This window comes from Cimex lectularius, unplaced genomic scaffold (genome assembly GCF_000648675.2).
Source record: "Cimex lectularius strain Harlan isolate CLEC.00 unplaced genomic scaffold, Clec_2.1 scaffold415, whole genome shotgun sequence".
In the NCBI taxonomy this organism is placed as follows: domain Eukaryota; kingdom Metazoa; phylum Arthropoda; class Insecta; order Hemiptera; family Cimicidae; genus Cimex; species Cimex lectularius.
The window spans coordinates 117,459-140,058 of NW_019393002.1; the positions used below are offsets into that span (position 1 = coordinate 117,459).

A 22,600-nucleotide genomic window follows, 5' to 3' on the forward strand; every position below is an offset into this window, starting at 1 on the left:
TAGAAACATTTTGCGATATGATCACCTCTACCACACCCGTCTACCCTCCCTAGTAATTATATATTTCTAACAAAAAATTCAGATAGCAGCCATCAAAGCACTAAGTGCAAAAATCATTACTTCAAAGATGATGCTGAACTGAAAACTAAACTAAATTTAGTTTGCAAAATAAATTCACCCTATGCCGGGTCCCAGGACATGTGGGAGTAGAGGGCAACGAGACGCCCTTGTGAGGAAAGAATTTGCTATACAGCTGAAAGGTCCTGAGCCCTTCTGCAGTATAGGGATTCACACTATCAATGAATATCTTAGACAAAATAACAATACAAAAATGAAATAGTGGTCCACTCATTGGACATAAACAATCCAAGAACCTTCTAGCATAGCCCACAGAACCAAGTTGGGAAGATTTGCATGGCAAAAGCAATGAAACAACAAAGGTAAAAGGTAAAGCATATGTGTCAGTCCAGTCACCATAGTTTCCAAGCGCTAGTTCTCAACTCTTACAAAAAGGCTACTAAGTACTAACTGCAATAATCAGAATACAATTGGGCTACAATAGTCTCACTAGGTATGCAATAAACTCCAGCATATGAATGCAATGGCGAGAATGGGCAGATACCGGTCATGATCTACTGTCTTGTACACTTTGGAGGGAAAAATTCATACCCCTAAAAACTGTAGTGAATAATAGCATCCACCTACCCACAAGGTGCAGGATCTTGCTGGGCAGGGAGGAGAACAAAAACAATAGTCAAAGCCATGGGTATATTTACAAATAAAAACAATATAGAAATTTTATAAAATCAAAATAGTAATAACATGAAATGAATATTAAATAAAAGTGAAATAAAATACATAAAAAAAGAAGAAGAGAGACATGGCTATATACCTAAATGGGCAAGCCACAAAAAAACTAAAATTTTGGAAAGAAGGAAAACGGAATTCATTAAAAAAAAAGCTGGGGAATACAGGATTCTTAACACTGCAGGCTGAAGAAGATTGGTATAACATAACATGTGCAGTGTATGTAAAGAAGCAGAAGACCTACTAACAGACATACCTACTAACTATGGTGTCACATTTACCTGCAGGAGGAAGTATTTTGGGATGTACAACATTACTGCATAAGAAATTGAACCACTGAAACCGGGCCTTGATGAACTAGGACTCACCGGTGTTATGCACATAATGGGGGATACAATAGCACTTAAAGGGCACAGTGTATTACTCACCCAAATTATATATGTACAACACCAAAAAATGTCTATCACAACACCAAAAAAAAAAACTATTTTCTTTTATTTTTAGACAAGTTTGAGTAATGCTGGCATACAGACCTAAATAGTGTAAAGAACTATTAGAAATAATTGAGCTGGAATAAGTATATTAATTTGCTGGATAGAAAGGATAGTTCTATCCAAATTTCAGGCATTAAATAGATAGCTGCTAAAACCTTTTTGTGACTAGAACTATCCTTTCCAACCAGAGAGTAGCACCCATCTGGGGCTTTGGGTGTCAGACAGTCTGGGCTGGATTGGGGGTGCCTTGTCGACCCAACCCATCCTTGATAAAGCCCTGCACTGAACTGCTTAAAAGGATTGAATTATTTATCCTTACTAACTTTAAAAAAAACTTAATATAGATTGCTGTCCCTTCCTTAATCAACAACTCTCCTATTAACTTTTCTAAAGTTAAAAATCTCCAATCGGAGCCCTATTTACAATGATATATGCTTTCTCTATATTAAATTTCTTACAAACAAGTTTTGGGGAAAAAAATTGAATTATTGCGTACACAAGAATATTGAAAGAAAGTAACAATATTTTTAACTACTTCATATAGCCTATTTTCTCATTAGATTTTGATGTTTTTACTTAAGAGAGGAGTGTATTTCCTTCGTGATTACTCATAGTTTCCCTCCATTTCAGTCAATTCACTTCTTAAGCAGGATTTGAACTTAATTTGTCCAGAATTGTATAAGGAATTCACAGACGGTTCAGTTATTAATAATGAAACTGGGTGTGCATTGTACAGCCCTCAACTTTCTCATGGAGTAACTTTCAAACTACATTCACTGTGTAATATATTTTCAGCTGAACTTTACAGGATACTTAAAGCATTAGAATATATTCTCAATAGTGAACACGAAATAACCAATGTTGTAATTATCTCAGATTCCAGAAGTGCATTACTATCCATACAAAATTTCCGTTTCTCGAAAATCTCAAATCATCTCCTGATTCACATAATTGAACGTCTCAGCCAATTGGAAAAATCAAGAAATGTTTCAGTTTACCTTTTCTGGGTTAAAGGGCACTCCAGAATTCGACATATTGAAACTGTCGATAGATGGCAAAAGATGCACTACAAAGAGAAATCATCGAAAAACTAAGAAATCACCAGGGGCACACCTGATCACCCAACCCCTTCTGAATAACTTACCAAGGAAAACACTTGTACAGCTCACCCAAATATTTAATGCCATGCTCAGGACCACTTATTTTCTCTCCAAGTGGAAGCTTGCCCACATAGTGATGATCTCCAAGCCACACAAGGACAAATCAAATCCGGAAAATTATCGGCCAATAAGTTTACTTAGCATTGTTGCTAAAACTTTTGAACGGCTAATTCTCCCAACCCTCATGAAATACCTGAAGCCAGATCATCAATTTGGTTTCTGAGAAGGACACTCCTGCCCACAACAGCTCCAGAGGGTAATTGACAACATCCTCGTTGCCTTCGAACATATAAAAGTCACGCTGGGGTTATTTCTTGATACAGAGAAATCTTTCAACATAGTATGGCATATAGGACTATTAGCAAAAATAAAAGACAGCCTACTGGACACCTACTATCGACTTATCCTTTCCTACCTGTCGGAAAGAACTTTCTGTGTCAAAGTACAGGATAGCATTTCTGACCCAAAGCCCATATTTTCTGGTGTCCCGCAAGGCAGCATTGTGGGGCCTCTCCTCTATTTGGTGAGTGTGAGTGATCTCTCATCCCAAATCATGATGGGATTACAGATTACAGTCAAGACAGCACTTTTTGCTGATGATGTGGCTATATTGAGCACAGGGGAAACTAGCAAAGTTAAACCCAGATAAATCAAATTAGTCCAGTTCACTTATCTGAAAAAAGCCAATGAACAACAACTGGTACTAAATAATAAGAATATCAGTGAATCGACACACACAAAATATCTGGGTGTTACTCTTGACCGGAGGCTGACTTGGCATCAACACATAAGTGATGTGCTAAAGAGATCACGATGCAGACTAATTGACCTCAAACCAATACTTAAGAGCCCAACTATCAGTCTGAGCAACAAAAGACTAATATATATGTCCCTCATTCGACCCATATGGCTATATGGCTCTGGTGTTTGGGCCTCAGCGTCGAACAGCCAAATTAAGAGAATCCAGACATTTCAAAACAGGGCCTTACGGATTTTAACTGGAGCCCCCTGGTATGTGCGAAATACCACACTGTACCGAGACCTGGACCTTCCTCTAGTGGACCATGCACTGAGAGACAGCTACTGGAAGATGTTTAGCAAGTTCCAGCCCCCCACACAAACACAGAAATCCAAGGAATACCGGACCACCTACCTCCTGCACGTCCACACCGCAGACTCAAGTTACACCGATATGATAACTAACTATAATTAACTGTGATAAACTGTGATTAAATTAGATTAAATCATGTATAAATAATTAATGGGGGGAGCTGCTGAACTTAAAGATCCAAGAACTGTTTGATGTCGTTAAACATTATGCCACAACTATAAGGTACTATGTACAAAAGTTTAAATAAAGTTATATTAAAAAAAAAATCTTTAGTACCGATCCTCGTTTAAACAAAAATCCATGGTATAAAGGAGGTAATTTTACCAAGAGATTGCTGTAATATTATCCGGATCCGAACTAATCACGGCATATGTGGTTTATATCTAACCATCCCTAACCATCCCTAAAAAAACCATCCAAGACTGACCTCTGCGAAACTTGTAATTTGGTTGATGACCTATAGCACGTAATAATGATCTGTTCCAGTTTTGCAAAAGAACGGGGGAATTTATTTAATGCATTATATCAAATGCAGTCAATTGAAAAGCCGTTTAATTATAAAATGTTATTATACTCACAAAATATTGAAATTTATAGAGCAATCTTAAGTTTTATTTATAAATGTAATATATTAATTTAACCGGAAAAACATAAATAATTACATCCTCACAGTATAATAGTTTCTTGGGTTAAGCACCTTTTGTCTCCACTGACATCCTTCTCTGCCTCCAGGGACGCCGAACCTGGTGTGGTGGGGTTAGGGGTCAGGAAAGATGTGGAGGATAGATAGGATAAAAGAGCAGTTGACTAATAGCAAAAGCTAAGGTTTAAAAAAAAAGTTAAAAATCTCGGCATTATTTTCAACTTACATGGCATGACCATGAGAGCTCTATTATTAAGGTCTACTCAATTCTTTCTATGCCTTTACTTTTTCACTCCACAGAAAACTATAGCCCCTAACAATTCCTTTATTCTCTTATTGTAGTGCTATTTTTTTCTCTTCCTAATTTGCTTCTTCAGGAAGTATGTTCTGCTTCCTCAATGGCTTGTTTCATTTACATGATTCTGAGTTTTTAAAATCGACATGAATCATCTTCTTTTATTCCCTATTCCTTTTCATTCTCCCATTTCCTTTTATCTTCTTTCACTTCTAGCTTTCATTTCTTAACGTGGTTTCTTTAGAAGAAGATAAGCTAAGAAAAAATATATTATGATTTTGTATGTTTTATTATTATTGCTATTGCTACTATTATTTAGTAATATAAAACTAAATTTATTTGTAAGATGTGTACATTTAAGAAGGCTTGTACCTTTAAAATAAATAAATTAATCATAAGAGATCCATGGATCTCTCAGGTCATGATGTTCCATTCTTTCCCTACCTTGGGCTGCCTCTGATCCATGGTCTGTGAAGGTTTGGCTCTTATAGGGCCTTGCCTGTGCCGCTTAGTCTCTAGTCTTATTAATGGTCAAAAGGATAAGGCCAAATAAGAATAGATAAATAAAATTAATAATAAAAGTTTTCCCTAATATTCAGTAGTTATCTCCATATGTTATTTAGATTTCAGGTGTTAATTCTATTGAAATAGAACTTGATAAATTTATTTCATATTATTTATTAATTGTGAATCACTCAAAGTAGGCATAAATAATGGAAATTGATATAAACATTACAGCAAATACAAAAATATGAAAATTAATTTGTAAAAATGAACTTGAAGACAAACCGACGATGAACCTGATGTCTGTATCAATTCGCTGATACACAGTGGATAAATTGAATTCACCACAGAATGGCCCCCAAGCCACAATGCCGTAAACATGCCCAAGGCAGTAGAGAGGTCCTCCGGAATCTGCTTTACAAACATCACTAATCCCGGAGTCTACAGCACATATCTGCTTTCTATTATTCAATTCCTTCGGTAAGATTATTGCACAGCTTTCCAGGCTAAGGAGATTCACTTCTGCGTAAAGCAAGTTTATGGAAGGATTTTTGTATATACCTTTACTACTGATTTTAGTCATCCCCCAACCAACACCATAACACTTGACTTCCTTTTTCATTAAATCATTCAATCTCTCTTCAAGGAGTTTAGGGTCGGTTGAAAATATTGGCATCGGTTTCAACCATGGTGTCCAATTGAACTGTTGGGTAACTCGAAGTAACGCTAAATCATAGGATGATCCAGGAAATATATTTTCGCATTTACTGTGAATAATCGCGTATTGTATAAATCGTATCTGTCCTCCTTTACCCGGAATACGATTGATGTTACCAGCAACGACAACAAGCCAACTAAGTTCATATGGTGTAATTTCTTCACTTTTGAGATCAACAACGCAGTGGCAAGCCGTCAGAATGAACCATCGTGTAACAACGTTTCCTCCGCACTTTTGACCGAAATGTTCTTTCCTCATGATACTTACAAGAAACGGAAACTGTCCAGGCAATGCCGGGCCTCCATTGATGACTTTACTCCTCTTTCCAAAATTTTTTGGATTACTATTTTGAAATCTTGTAAATAAAATAATCACGACAAAAAGTACTCTTGTGTGTAATAGATTTAGCATGTTTTAATCTTAATCATAAATTTCTACTTTTTTACATGTAAAACTTTATGATTCATATGTTTTATATGTAACTTGATTTTATTTATTTATAGAAAAATTGACTTTTTAGCAGATCAAAATTTTTAAAATCTCCAATAAATTGTGATTATCTTGTGCATGCTTTTTTAGTTAGCTTTGTAGTTGCTACTTGACTTTTCCAATTGTTATGAGGCTTTTACATAACCTATGGAGAAAGGAAAGGAACTTTTTTACTCAGCGTACTAAGAAAATAATTTATTTGTTATAAAATATGAAATTCTCCCAATCAAAATAAAAAAACAGATTTTCAACTTCAATTATCAAATACTGTAAAAGCATTATAAAATAAGTCTTAATTAAAATTCTACAATTGATGCAAATGGTATAATTGATTATTGAGTTTCATATTGGTTTGACTAAGCTAAATTTTCTAAATTTATCTCTCATGAGGACCAATATGGAATTTAAAATTAGAAATAGACATTTGCATAATGTCCTTTTTTTAAACGTAAAAAATTGAGTTATGGGAAGCATTGTATTATTAACATACATCTGATAGTCGGTCAATCCTTATGATGCTGCAATTTAAATATTAAATATAAAATGTTATCTTTTTATTTAATGAGCAGTAGTATGTATCACAAGTTAATTTAATCTGAAATGGAGTATAAATTTTTAAAGTCAATCCGTCAACAGTAAACTGCAATTAAAAAAAAAGAAAAAAAAAAGTAAAATATGTGCTAAAATCTATACCATATAAATAAATTATGTGCAGTCTGCAGAACAACTAATCAATAGTATTGTATTCAGTCATGTTATAATCAGTAAATTTCTGTTGGATCCTAATATCACAATTGAGTTCAGCATTTCAATAGAAATTCATGGGAAACAAAAAATATTCTTTTAAAAACGTGTATTGTCTGGCATTTTGACAAAATAAGCAATTTTGTCACCAGGGACTTTGTAAGAATGAAGCCATCTTGAACCTTTTCTTAGGCTTCCATCAATTCCATCTTTCCAGACACCAGCGGGCAAATAGACTTCTCTTTCAAAAGTGCCTTTACTCAAAATCGGCGCCACTATGAGTTCATCCCCAACCGAAAATTCATCTACTACCAGATGGCATGCTGAATCAGAAGGATCCAGCATCCACAGAGGACGAATCAATGGCACACCTGTATTCAGAGCTTCTAAAATCAATTTATTAAGAAGTGGATTGACCTGTAAAAAAAAAAATATATATATATATATATATATATACATATATTATGTTAAATATTTTCAGTACAAAGTCAATTACTTACTGTTTGCAACCTTAAAGCAGTTAGAACTTTGGCTTGTTCAAGCACCTGATTATCAGAGACATAATCACTTGGAAGATGAGAATATCTGATCACAGGCAAGAATGTTGCCAACTGAAGCCAGCGTATATATAATTCTTTGTTGGGAAGATGTGAATCTGATACTTTATGATCTCCAATTCCCAGCCCACGAAATGTAATATTAGATCCATCTTAAATTATATGTTTTTATTTAACAAGAATTGAACAATAACAGTTACTGAAATAAATTGTTCTTATACATAGTTTATGGTTTTAATTTATTGTTTTATTTGAATTTAATTATATTACCTTGATCATATGATGGTAGGTAGTCTCCACCTACCGGGCCAGGCATTAAAAATGGATATCCGACGATTCCGTATGTGAGTATTGTTGGGATAATCACTTGCAATGATTCCCAGGTTGATGAAAGAGTAGGTAAAGAAACAAAAACTGGCGCAGGTGGCCGTGATATCGCCCCCGAAACACCAAGCACTCTTATTCTATTGCTCATTTTGTTTGTAAAAAGTGTCTTGTAGAGATCTGGGTTTGTCAAATTTTGTTTTAACTGATAATATTGTGGCATATCATATGCAGTCCCTGAACAGATTTATTTAAATCTTATTTAAATATAAATATGATTAATTTAATTCTACAATGTACCCATGTCAAGGTAAAATGAGTCAACTTTGTATTTCTCCAACAAATCTGTTAGCTGTGCGTGCATCCATGGTATTGTTTCATTGTTTGTAACATCAAGCATCCCGGCACTCGAAACTGATTTATACCGTGTTAAAGCTGGTACTTTTCTTAATTGTTCTGATCCTCTTTCTGTAATCTATAAATGAAAATAAAAACAATTTTTTTTTTGAAAATATAAAAACTTGTTTACTGAAATTTGATCAGGGATGTCAATATAGTACATAAAATTTCATGAATGTCTGTTTATGTTTTTAAGTAAGTATGAGTTTTTATGTTTAAGCTAGTTCGGTTATTTACCAGCAATCCCTTTTCAACAGCAACTGCAAAATTCTTACTTTCAGTTGATATAAAAGGTTGGATTGTAAGAGCTATACGAAAACCTCTTCTATGAATAATATCAATTGTCTCTTCCATAGTAGGGAAACGTTCCTTATCTAGAGTCAAATCCCCAACATGCACTTGCCAATGTTCGTTCAACAAAACATATCCTGTTATATTTTTCCAAATTCAAATTTTTATTGATATTTGTATTTAACCGTTAGTTTGATTAATCTACCTTGTCGTAAAAAGCCAAGATCATTAACTGAGTCGGTATAATTCGCAATAGCCGATTGTGTCAAAAGAAGTTTGTCTCTTGGCGCAATTTGCCAAACAGGCTCGTAAACAAGTGAGTTTATTGCTTCAGCGTCAGACTTTGTCAATCCATCCCATAGAGATTTCTCTGATAAGAATGAGTGGAGAAGTTTCATATTACTCGAAGTGCACACAGAATAGTTTAATTTAGGTAATCCTTTGTGTGTTACATATGCAAAATCATCTTGCCTTGCCTAGAATTTATTTAAATTGCAATTGATTCTTCTTGACGTAATATATTATTTTTAAAACAACCTGGAGGCAGAGACGTGTTTCTCTTTCAGCATTAATTGAAACATAAAGTGGAGTTTCTGAATCGACAGAAATCGCAACACCCCGAGAATTTATGAAATATCGCTTCAACACACTTCCCCATCTGTGTCTGCCAATATGACCAGTCACAAATGCAGACATTTCCACTTGTCCAAGTTCAACTGGCCAAGCCATCCCCAATGTTCTTCCACCTCCATACCTGTACAATTATATAATATTTTGTATAAAAATGTACAAAACCATCTAGATTAATATTATTAATTTTTACCAATGACCGTGTTGTTTGCCGTTCTCAAAACAGTCAGTAAGCTGGGTGTTTGGGTGAAGACTTTCCCACGTAAACCTGTAACATCTAAAATCACCTTTTTGTCCCTTGATCTCCATTTGACTGTAACTCAAATAAAGCCTTGCTCGATGCATCCATTCCAAGCACACTATGTCCTTTTTCTGGTCTTGAGGCAAGCACTGGTGAACTCTGTCATCTCCTCGTAAATCTACTCCTAAATAACCTAATGCAATTTCTACACCTATAATTTACAACCGTGTACACTGTTTGTCCCCTACATTAAAATTTACACATATTTATGAAATTATTTTACCTTCGTTATTATACAAACGCACAATTCGTTCCTCCTTATTAAAGCGTATCTTTTCAAAATATGCTCTCTAAAAACCAGCAATTAATAAATACACACACAACATTAAAAATTTATTAGCACAACATTAGCAAGTTGTTATAACTTACTTGCAACACTTGCTGATGATAAAATATATGTGCAAAAGTAACTAGAAACACTATTGCAAAAAATAACATAGTTACGAAGACTCTCAATTTATATTCTTTTGGTTTTTTTCTTCGTTTTAAAGCTCTTGGGAACGTCATCTGTAATATTTAATAAACAATTTTCAGTTTCATTGTAGCACGCAGTCTTGTTAAATCCTAGGATTCATGTTAATTGCCATCACAAAACAGAGAGGAAAAAGAAAATGTGTCAATGAGAGGGAGGGGCTCTCTCATTGTGATCTCTTAGAAATTATAATTTATAATTACTCCATTAATTCAAATGAGCTCAATAATTCAACACAGGCACATAAAAAATTGTTTTATTACTAACCAGAAGTTTCTCCTTAAGAAGGCTTGATATAGAATTAACTGATGTTATGGAATTTCCAGGAGAATGATCATCTAAGTCGGTAATATCACTTCTATTATCATCTACATCTGTCTTTGACAATGAGTGAAGTCCTGGCATGACTGATTTTTTTCGGGCATTTCTTCCAGGTGTAAGTGGTAATCTAGTGTAAAAAAAAATTAATTATAAGACTTAAAAGATGAATCTGAGCATCAAAATATAGAAAATGTTATTCAATTTTTGTTTTTTGGTAAATTAATAACTTACTAACTTTCGAGCTTCCATCTCTGGTATACTGCTTTCAGCATCGGATATACCTCCATCGCTGAAAGTGTCACTTGTTTCGTAACCATCGTGCCTTGCACTTTCAGGGGTTAGCTAAAATAATTAAACAAGTCAGATTGATGTCTTAGAATATGTACAAAATGAAAATATGAAAAATGTAAAAACATTTGAGATTCAGATTCCTTGTAAATACTAGGAAAGAAAAAATAAAAATATTTTTTACTTTGTTTATTATCATTAGTAATTGTAAAATTTACAATTGTTCAAATTAACAAGTATCAGCTTTTTCTGTTATTATTAATACAATAGTTTTGAAAAAATATTTACTATATAAAACAATACGCTTTTGAAATAGCTGCACCAACAGAAGGTTCTAAAATTAAAACAATCTTAGTAACAATATTATCTTTACAAAAATACTATTACAGTTATCATATTATGCAATCCACATCACATAATGTACAATCCAATTATAATAACACTCTTTAAATAATTAAAAACAATACAATGAATTAATATCCAATAAAAACAAAATTTATATAGAAGTTGTAAACTCTTTTAAATATGGTAATATAATGGTTTTCATAATTATTCAACTTTATTTATTTTAATGATATCTTTTTATTTTATCTATACTATGCATTCTACAAATACAAAGTGTCAATTCAAATTTTATACATATCTAAGTATAAACTACTTAATATAAATAGTATAAAATAAAATACTAGTATAAAATACAATACTATTTTACTAATTCTGCTAACTTAATTTTATAATATGTAATTTAAGATTTTCTCCATTCAATAATTTTTTTTTATATTCAAATATTTCTAGAGAAAATTTATTGTTGCATTGACAGTTTCATAAAAAAAACTGTGTATAATCAATTTCGATGTTATCAAGAGATAGTTTAAAATTTTGTATTGAGTTGAAATCTAAAAGCAATTATATTGTTTAAATATATTAGTTTACAATTAATGGGTAAATTGATAATTATGTCACAACCTATTATGTCAGTTTTGCTTGTTTGGATGTTCAGTGTGAAAATTTGTCAATATCAATCTTTCATAAATTCTATAAAATGTGAAGAGTTGTGTCTAAAGAATCGCATTTTTTTTTTTTTTTTTTTTTTTTTTTTTTTTTTTTTTTTTTTTTTTTTTTTTTTTTTTTTTTTTTTTTTTTTTAAATGTGAATGCACTATCATTTTAATTATTTTCAGATTTTAACATTTTGTCTGTTAGGCAAGCTATAGTCATTAAACTTTCTTTAAGTTCATTACGAATAGATTTTAGTGATAATTAAATTACTTGTTAGATGTTAGCACCACCCAGAACTTTTAATTCTGGGCTACTCCTTATTCCCATATTTATTAGTTATTTATTAAAATATCATATATATAGTTGTATTGAAAAGTTTTCAAAAGGATTGACTAGCAAGGGGGAGACCTATTGGATTACGTAAATTAATAATAAGAAAAATATTTCCGCACCTTCCTTGGCTCTGACCTTTTAGGGCAAGGTCTAAGGAAGCTGTTAAGTACAGTTAGAACCACTAATTTTGCATACAATAGGAACTAGTTTAGTGGCCATGGTCTACTGGTATGGGGTCTCCCTTAAGTACGGCAGGGAGTGGGATTAAGGGAGTTTAAAAAAATTACATTTATAGTAAGCAGAACATTTTGAATAGTTTCCATCCCATTAGATCTCAAAAAACTAAAAGATTAGTGAATATTCTTTGGTTTTAGTAGGTTTAAAGTTTAAACTGGCCGCAACGGTTTAGGGTTGACACCTTCGCACTTATCACTGTAAGGTAAAGGTTTTGGTTTTGAATCTAGCGACCCTGCATTCAAACCCGACATACTTACAAAGGGCTTTTTGAAGGAAAAAAAGGTTAAACCCAAGAATCCGATATTGCATATATTACACTGCATGTCTAAAAAGCACTATGCCAACAGTCCATTCCAGAATAGTTTTTAAGCATTATTTTAGAATTTTATAATAGTTCATAGTCAAAAGCTATAATATTAGTTGAAATGTGTGTATCACCAAATATTGAAATGCCAAATATTAAATCTAAGTTGAAACCCAGGAAATAGTGGATATACCCAGGATTGCAGCTCTAGGAAAATAGTGAGTTTCTAAGAGAAATTTTATAATTTGCGTCATTTAAAATATTAAGTTAATCAATAATTATTAAAACTGATTATTCTTTAACAGTGTAAGGGCTAAGTGATCAATTACGCATAATTAAATACAGTTGATTATACTTCATATAATTTTGAAATAATAATCTTGGATGATTTTTATTGACCGAACTAATTATTCAAAGTGAATCAGCCTGGAATTTTTTTTATATCAATTTTTAAGGCAAAAATGTTATTCAATTAGCACTTTCGAACAAAATAGTAAAAAAGAAATGTTAATTTTCTCGAAGAGGAGATAAATAAGAGCGTTAACTTACATGCAAATAGATTTTAATCATAATATTGTAGTAAAAAACAAAGCATATCGCAAAAAATAGTCAAAAACGCAAGAGAGAAAAATATACTATATTTGGCGAACTGCAATGGTTTTCGAACTCTAATAACTTAACAACAGGAAGCACAAACCACAATTCAAACTTATTATTTAATCAATTCCACCATCTGAACCGAAAACAGAACAGCCTTTATCTGGCTGAATCGCGTTTACTGAACCATCATAAATTAAACGAAGCTGGTTTTAAATAATAAATTTACCATTTTAGAGTAGATTAAAAACTATATTGACTGACGGTAGCTAAACTGGAAAGGTAGAAAGAGAGAGAAAAACATTTTTCCCGAGGTTGAGTTGCCCAACCGGTGCTTCAACCGACAAAAACCAAGACTGGAGAATTTAACTGAAGATTATATGAACCGTCTCCCATTTTTCGTTGTTTTCTTACAAAACAAGACGACAAACAAAGAGGGGGGGGTCAATGACGAGTTAACTATCTTGTCATAATATTATCTTAAGTTACAATTATTTGTCAATGAAACGGCAACAATATACACTTATTTACTATCTAGACTGATGTCCCACGACGATAGATTTCCACAAGTTTTCCTTAAGTTTTGTTTAAACATTGGTTATTTTAAGATAACATAAATAATATAAAATAAGTCAAAATTGTCATTTTGGACATTATCAACCATAAGTTTTTTTTGCAAATTGTTTCTTAGCCAATAGGACTATAAAATTCATATTCATCCCCGAAGATATTAATGTTTTTGACCGTGTAAAATTTATTACAAAAATGATGGATTTCTTCAATAAATTAACACCAATTTCCATGGATGAATAGGAAACCAGTAAAGGAAAGAAACCTAGAATTCATTAAAAGTTATTTGCTTGATTGATTTTAAATCCATCTTGGATATATAATTTTTTTTTAAACTAAACAAATATATTTTTTTATGGAGTAGTTTCCCTGTTAACTACTCTCGCTGTCTGTTGTGTGTGTGATTCGTCGTCCAAACTTGAAACATATTTTCAATTTTTTTTTAATCATTTCGTTAGAATTATCTAGCCTTAAGTTTATTTATAACTAGCTTTTTTTATATAATGAAAAAAAATTTTTTTTGATGGAGTAGTTTTCTTGTTAACTACGCTGTCTGTTGTGCGTGTGATCGTCGTCCAAACTTGAATCATATTTTCAAAAATTTTTTTCCCCATTTCGTTAGAATTATCTAGCCTTAAGTTTATTTATAACTAGCTTTTTTACACTATGTAATATATAAATATATTGGATAATAGACTGGATTATTTTTGTACAAATTGAATCCACTGTTCTTATAAGAAAACGTCTTAATATAAATGGACCAAATAACCGGCTGATAACATAAGTAATATAAAATAAGTCAAAATTGCCATTTCTGTAAAATCTATTTTACGCAATCTCAAAAGAGTGGACGTATATCAACCATAAGTTCTTTTTCAAATTGTTTCTTAGCCAATAGGACTATAAAATTGATATTCAGCCCCGAAGATATTCATTAATGTTTTTGATCGTGTAAAAATTATTACAAAAATGATGGAGTTGGAAAATTTTGGCGTTACTAAAATGAACAAATATACGCTTTATGATATGTTCGGTCGTCAAGGATAATTTTAGCATAATGGGAGCTTTTATCATAATCAGCAAAATTACCACAAAAAAACCACTTGCTGTTAACAGTGAAACTACACCTCATAAAATACACCCAAAGACAATAAAAACGGACACTCGTATTTTGTTGTTCATTTCAAACTATATGTATTTTATTATGGTTTAATTGTTGTGAAACAGCCTTTCTCAAAATATGATATTCCCCTAGGCATTGATGATAATAAATGTACTATTATTATTCTACTTGATTTTTCCAATGCATTCGCCTCCGTAAATCATAATTTGGCCTATTTGGAATTGACGCACTTTTTTTTCTACTGCTACTAATCTCATCTCTTGCTATCTGTCTGACTGAACTCAGAGATTAAAGCTTCAAATTCTATCTTCTCTTCTCACTCAATTTCATCTGGTTACCCCAAAGCTGTATTCTTGGACCTCTTCTCTTTTCCATGTTTATAAATGATCTTCCATTAGTTCTTAATGTCGCCCGATTTCATCTTTACGTCGATGACAATCAGACTTACATTCATTGTCCAACAAGCAAATCTCTGAAGCTATCTCTCTGCTCAACCGTGGTCTTCATTCTCTCAACCATTGGTCAAGAAATAAAGGCATTGCTTTAAACCCTAACAAATCCCAGTCCTTGTTAATTTTCAATAACCCCATTTATACAGATTGCCCGTTCTTGTATGAACGACTCTCCTATTAATTTTTGTTACAAAGTTAAAAATCTCGGCGTTATTTTGAACTCCAAGCTTACTTGACAACCATGTGAGCTGTGTTATTAAAAAGATCTACTCGAGCCTACATTTTCTTCGACGCTTAGCTTTTTCACTCTACAGAAAACTAGAGTTCTCCTTATTAAATCCCAAATAATTTCTTTATTCTCTTACTGTAGGCGCTATTTTTCCAGTCGTAGACACTCAATCTGTTCATAGCCTTCAAATTGCCTATCATTCGTTCATTAGAAATTGTTATGATCGTAAAATAAGGGATAATATTTCTTCCCATCTTAACCTCTTCACCAACCTTAACATTTTAACCGCTTATAAACTCAATTTTAATATATATTTATTTAAATTTAAATAATATAATGTCCTGAATATCTATAGACTTTTTTCCCAAATTCTTTATCCAAACGCACCAATCATATCCCAAGCCCACACTCTTCTAAAACTTTAGCATTATCCTTTAGAATTGCCAAGACCATGGAATTTCCTTCCCTGGGAAGTTCGTTCTGCTTCCTCGATGGGTTTCAGATCCGTGACATTTGTTTCTTTTTCTTCCATCTTCCTTTTCTTTTTCCCGTTTCCTTATATAATGTTCTGAATATATATCAACTTTTTTCCCACATTCCTTATCCAAACGCACCAATCATATCCCAAGCCAACACTACATGTCATTTCTTCCCCTCTTCCTTTTCTTTTTCCCGTTTCCTTTTTTCTCTTTCTGATTTTCTTTCATAATGTGGTTTCATCATTCGATTATAAATAATTAATATTTTAAAGACTATATTATTGTCATTATTGTTTTGTATATTTTATTATGTTTTATTATTATTATTTTTCTTTTTTGTTGACAGGAGTATCCGACAGCTTGGTCATTTCAGCCCCGAAGCAGTAACAAAATACGGCTTCCCACTCTATGCACAATCACACCAATAAATAGGTTGTGTGTATGATTTGGGCTGATGGCGGAAATTTTATAAAAATACCCCATCGATCCCAATTTAGATTAGTTCATTATAGGGAATAGGCAAAGGAATATCGAGTACTTCATATACCAAGCAGTATGAGTATGATCAATGTATATAGGTATAGGCGATGGAGAAACTACTTCGCCATCAGCCCAGCTCCATTCACACCAATAAATACATTCACTTATACAACTTGTTTATTCTATTTTTATTTTTTTGTGGATTAAGACATTCAAAATAAAAAATAATCTTTAAATAATAACAAACGTAACTTCTATCAGGAGAAAGAACTAACAATAGACATTTGTAAGGGTTTAACATCATAAACGTAAGTGTAAAGGTACTTTATCAACATCTTAACATGACAATCATTGTACTTAATTGAGAAAAAACATTACAGTTTAATATTTTAGCCCAAGTTTTTTATTAATATTATTTTACTATGTTTATAAACTAAATTTATTTCTAATATGTGTACATGTAAGTTGGCTTAAAGTCCTATTTGTATCTTTAAAATAAAAAATAAAATAAAAACAGACAAGTAGGTTTATAAAGGAAGGTGAAAAGTAAATAATGTAATGTCCTCCGTATGTCCGAGTAATATGACTTTTGCATTCAACGTGACGGCCTTTTTATAATTTTATTAACTAGTTGTCGATAAAACTTTTAATTTTCATACTATTATTGATCAAATTGAGTGTTGGTTAATTATTACAAATTCAGCGACGTTGTGTGGAATTTGACAAATTGCCGGTCTGAATTGGTGCACTATTGCGGCAAATTTCGGTCAAAAGTAAAAGATGCCAGCATTTTTGTTTTATCATTATTTCAGTTTTGTCTGATATTTAATAATTTATAAATATAGAGTTTTCGGATTAGATACTAGCTATATTTAAGTGCATGGAAATGACGGTGAAATTGAATAACTGTATAAAACCAAGATTGTTTTACTTTTTTCATACTAAGCAGGCCTTCTTATTTCCATTTCAAAATTGAAAAAACGGCCAAATAAACCGAAATTCCTTCTTACCTGAGGATCGTATTCGACCGGTTCCATGTTGTTAAGCCCGGCTGGCAAGGATATCGAGTTCCTCCTGTTGAGCAGCCCCAGCTGCTGCTTCTGTTGAATGTCCTCGTCCTGGAACAGGATAGATCACATCTGGGAACGGGAGCAGCGCAGACCCAGCGGTCATGCTAATAAACCATTTCCTTAATCTAACTTATTCACCCATCCAATACCGTGATCCCTTTAAGTTAATTTGCAACTTTTTGTTTTGAAATTTCCCCCTAAATAATTTATACGAATTTCTCTTTATTCGTTATTATTTCATACCTGTTTTTATACCTGCAAACTTAAACTTTTAAAAATACAATTATCCATCAAGGTTTTTCCTTTTCAACAGATCAATTTGTATTTCCTTAATACAAGTTTATAAATTAGGTAAATTTAGCCTAGGACGTATCAAATTTAATTGTTTTTGATTATAATAATAAAAAAGAAATGTGCAAACATTTTTGTTCTGCTGGTTTAATTTTTGGGTAAAACAGAAAAAATCGATTATTTGCCAGTTTAAACCGATATCGTTTGCCAATATTTATTTAGCGATGTGAAAAACAATTAACAATATGCAAACATCTCTAATAATATTCATTAAAAAAAAGAAAAGTTATTTTCAAAAAATTTCTCATTCTCAGTTTGAAGTTCAAATATGGCATATCGAATCAATCAGTATTTTCTTTTTAAAAAAATGTACAAGACATAAATTATTTACCGTTTGGTTCATTTTTAGGGGGGGGGGAGAACAAATTAGTTATTTAAGATCCAATTTTTAGGCAATATGCAGGGTGTCCAATAATAACCAAATTTATTTCAAGTAACGTTGAAAATTAGGTAAATTTAGCCTAGGACGTATCAAATTTAATTGTTTTTGATTATAATAATAAAAAAGAAATGTGCAAACATTTTTGTTCTGTGGTTTCTAATATTAACAGTCAAACGATTCACTTCATACAGCAGAATTATATAATTAATTTTAACCCCAGTCTCTTTATAAGGCGTAAATAATCTTTATGCTGACTGAAAGAAAGCAAACTTTAAACGTAAATATTTTTCAGATTCGTCATATTGATTGTTTCGACATTGAACAAATGTCAATTAGAACAATTGTTTTGCCTTGATGATGACTTTAAAATAGGTCGAAAATTTGGCAGTAACAATTGAATTTGTTTTTTTCATCCAGATCATACAAATATCCGTATTATTCCTGAGAAATAAATTGGTCGATACAACTAAACTTTAAACCAATTAGATTGTCAGGTCTTTACTAAACCCCACTTTTCTAACGCATTTTACGTCTACGTTGAATTAAAACTAATTAAAAAAATCGTAAAATATTTTTTTTGAATCATTCAACAGGTCATTTACACAGGTGTGTTCAGTTTAATTAAACAATTTACTTGATAATATAACAAGTCTTTCATAATTTGTACACCACGTTTTTGTATAATGTATAACACAGTTTTTATGTATGAAATAAAAGAATTATTGGGTAAGCAATGATTTGTATAATTTGATAGTTGGTAAATCATGGGTTTTGGTGGTACTTGGGCAATATTTTTATATAAATTTAAAACCAAAAAAAAATTATTCCCATGTTAAATTTTGTCACGATTTTATTATCGAACGGCTAAGGCTTAAACGCGATAATTTGGCAAATGGTAGATTTATTTATGGATCGGGAAAATTAAATTCAAGTGGGAAAAATCCAAAAATTTCACTTTTTGTCACTTCACCCGGGAAGCATCAAAGACAAAACCGACGTAAATTTTATTTTCAAAATTCATGTTTTAACTTTTGACGTTTGGTCGTTTTGAATGTCCAGCTTTCGATACAAGGACGCTTCCGTTCAATGAACGGCGCAATTCCTGTTTGCTTTTTTTCTCTATTTTTAGTTCTATGTTTAAAATCTAGACCCGTAGCTACATTTTTTATGTTGTTAATTGTTTAACACCCCTTACAATTAATCCGTTATAATTAATAACTCAGTCATTTAATTTTTTTTCGGTTTTGGTGAAAATACCCAAACAAAAGTTAAATAAAAAATTGTACAGTCTGAACAAGTTTTAATTCGAACGTTTACGGAGATTAAGATAAGAGTGTATTTAAACAGAGGCATATTAACAAGGATTGTAAATATTCACTTAAGAATCCCCCAAGGTCTTCAAAGCTTGAACCATGTTCGCTCGAAACAAAACGGACCCCGTCCTCGTTTCTCGTTCTAATTGTTAATTTTCGAAAAGGCGTGCACATGTCGATTTTTCACTACAATGGCATAATTGTTTTTAGTACATTGTTATCTTCTTTTTTTTTAATAATAATTTTATAAGTACAGGGATTAAATACAAGGATTATTTCATTGATAACACTCAACATAAGCAAATTAGCGATAAAATATTTCCAATCGAACTGTTTCAACAACTAGAACAATTCAAACTTACCATCGTTTTCCATAAATGAGTGCAAGAGAGTGGAGAGTAGTCTGAGCTAAATGTCACAGATGTGGACTGCCGTGTAATTAACAAACTGAGGAAACGCCAACCTCCATTTGGGCATCCCTAATTTATATTACAAAAACATCTCACTTAAGATAAAGACATACTCGACCGTCTACTAATAACTACTTTTACACTTTTATTGAACACATATAGAAAAATTCGATAAAGAATAAATATTACAAATAACAATATAAAAAAAATACCCTTATAAATCACAATTTATTTAAATAAGTACACAGTATTTCTTCATTTTTTATATTTATTACAAACATATATATTTTTAAAAAAAATCAATAGAAAACCAATATTTCCTAAATAAAACAAATTAGATTTACTAAGTTTTAGTTCTCTTCACTATTCCACTTAAAAATATCCCCCTTTTTATTCTAATGATATATTTAATAAATTTATTTTATAAATTGCTTCTTTTTTAAATTATTATAATTGATCATGAAATTGTTGAAGAACTGTTTTTTTATATTTTTTATATTTATTTATTTTAATAAGGGTTTGCAACAGCATCAGACCTTGGGGTGTCGGTGTTTTTGAAAATAGCAAAAGCATGTTGGGTTTATACGCAGGGTCGCTGGATTCGAACCTTTACCTTACAACGATGAGCCCTGTGACAACGTCTTAACCGTTGCTGCCACCAACACCCCTCGAACTAAAATTAACATTATAAAAATATCCGAATTCCAAAATCTTTTCAAAGACAGAAATTTCTATTATTGTCAAAAATCCTTTGAAATATCTGCATTGTAATTCCTTAGATAATGTAACATTCTTGAAATTCTTATATCATTAATTCCATCAAGTATGAAATAAAAAGAGAGTTACAAACTTAAAAAGTATAAAAATAATGTGTAATAAAACATAATATACTTATTTTATTTTAATTATACAGTAGAACTTTTCTAATCGAGCTAAAGGATGCAGAGCCGTTTTGGAATACACCATTTTTTGATAATTTATGAAGGCACTTGGCACGGGGTGAAAGGTGTAAAAACCACAATTTCCAATTAAAACTGAATGATCCATGTATTTTACATACAAATATGAAGTACAGTGTACTGTAGCTGAAATGTAAACCAGAGAAAAAGAGCTTCAATATTTTTTTTAATGATTAACTAGCTTCATCGTCTTGCGGTTCTGAACTTTACAATTGTATTCATGAGGTTTAGATTTAGATTTTATCCACTGTTGGTATCCCAAGACCATAAATAGCGTGCACATTTTGCAATAACAAACCCCATTCTTACATACCTTTTTTTACGGTTTAGTTAAAAAGAATTTTACTGTACATGTTTATGTATAGGGGCATATATTCCAAGCTAGTTTGGATAACTGCGACGATAGTCTCTTTGCTGGATAACAATAAGTTCTTTTTTCATTTCACAAAAAATTCCCTATCGAAAGGAAATAAAGAACTAAGCGTGCTTATCTTAAAGCTACACAAGGGCAAGATCAGTTGAATAACTTGAAGAAAATAAGGCATACTTCTAGAAAAAGGGATTTTTTTAAAATCCCATTGAAATTTCCAGAGGAGAATGGTGTTATATTCAAATGAATTGTTCTATTGTTTTACTAAATAATGTACAGTTTTAATCAATATCTTTTTTTATTAAGCATTAAAAAAGTAGGATCATTCCTTAAAATTTTCTATTTGTTATAATTTTTAATTAATTAAATTTTCAATTATCCCTTTTTTTCTAAAGTTGTTCTTGTGATTACATATTAGAAATCTATGGTCAGGTTATTTCATTAAATTAAGGTTTTTAGTTGAGATAAAATTAATTATAAAATTATTTGGTCAAGCAGACCACGAAAAATAGTGAATTATTTCATTAAGTTATTCTAATTGTTCAGCCTCTAACACATACAGTTTTAAACCTAGATACAGTCAAACTCATACTCAATAAAAAATTAATGATTTCCTATTTGTACTCGATATTCCTCCATCACTCTTTACAATTTTTTTTCTAAATAATCTAATTGAGAGTAAATGGGGTACTACTGTTCAACTATCGGCCTTCTCACACTAAATATTCTCCCTAATAAATACATTCACCCTCAATCTCCCCAAAAGGGAACACAAAATGAGAAATCTATTAATACTGTTTACAATAAAACAGTGATATTTCCTCCAAAAATCAAGACCCAAATACTTGTTGCAGTGCTCAAGCATAATTCTCTTATCAGGCGGTATTCCAATACGTTTTCTATAAGAAGCCAAGGAATGGCGCCTTTCAATTAAGCAGGACATGCCGAGCAACATTTTTTTCATACATACCCAGATGCAGGCTACGTCCAAAAGTGTCCATGTGTCAGCCTCACACAGCCTATTCTTAATCGGGTGAAGATGATCCCTCTTCTACTTTTCAGATCTTCCGAGGGCCACCATCGGTTGTGATATTGATACATCAGATTTTCTCTGCTGATCCACCCACTGACTCTGCCATTTCCTTTCGATCATAGTTGTTATTGCAATTTTAGCATTTTGGTGATCAGGTTTATTGGTTCACATGTCCCAACTCCCAACCTTAGTACACTGAACTGCAGATGTGTTAGGCAGAGACCACATCGTTGAAACACCCCAAGCTTATGCCAAATTGCAATTCTGAGTAAGCAATATAGTAAGGCGGGAGATGAAATTTTGACATAATGTGAATTTCAAAAGAAAGAAAGATTTAGAGGTAAGATTTGATTGATTTAAAA

At 31.9% G+C, this 22,600-nt stretch overlaps 2 protein-coding genes across 6 annotated transcripts; both read right to left on the minus strand.

Moving 5' to 3' along the window:
• Positions 1 to 5,145: 5,145 nt before the first annotated feature.
• Positions 5,146 to 6,190, minus strand: LOC106666564 (serine protease 55-like). The gene has a single exon (XM_014393848.2). The coding sequence runs from the start codon at positions 6,141 to 6,143 to the stop codon at positions 5,202 to 5,204; it is 942 nt and encodes a 313-aa protein (XP_014249334.1). The 5' UTR covers positions 6,144 to 6,190; the 3' UTR covers positions 5,146 to 5,201.
• An 872-nt stretch (positions 6,191 to 7,062) lies between these two features.
• LOC106666519 (myogenesis-regulating glycosidase) lies at positions 7,063 to 19,939 on the minus strand. Of its 5 annotated transcripts, XM_014393777.2 has the most exons (14): positions 19,829 to 19,939; positions 17,361 to 17,468; positions 10,496 to 10,602; positions 10,207 to 10,387; positions 9,837 to 9,974; positions 9,691 to 9,757; positions 9,360 to 9,618; positions 9,074 to 9,290; positions 8,742 to 9,012; positions 8,483 to 8,673; positions 8,147 to 8,321; positions 7,793 to 8,083; positions 7,466 to 7,674; positions 7,063 to 7,382 (listed from the first exon to the last, which is right to left on the minus strand). In XM_014393777.2, exons 1-14 carry the CDS (start codon positions 19,829 to 19,831, stop codon positions 7,065 to 7,067), a joined length of 2,535 nt encoding a protein of 844 aa, XP_014249263.1. In that variant the 5' UTR covers positions 19,832 to 19,939; the 3' UTR covers positions 7,063 to 7,064. The 5 variants fall into 5 exon arrangements, with proteins under 5 accessions (XP_014249263.1, XP_014249265.1, XP_014249264.1 ...); XM_014393779.2 differs by lacking the exon at positions 17,361 to 17,468; XM_014393778.2 differs by lacking the exons at positions 17,361 to 17,468; positions 19,829 to 19,939 and adding an exon at positions 13,247 to 14,078.
• Positions 19,940 to 22,600: the final 2,661 nt, after the last annotated feature.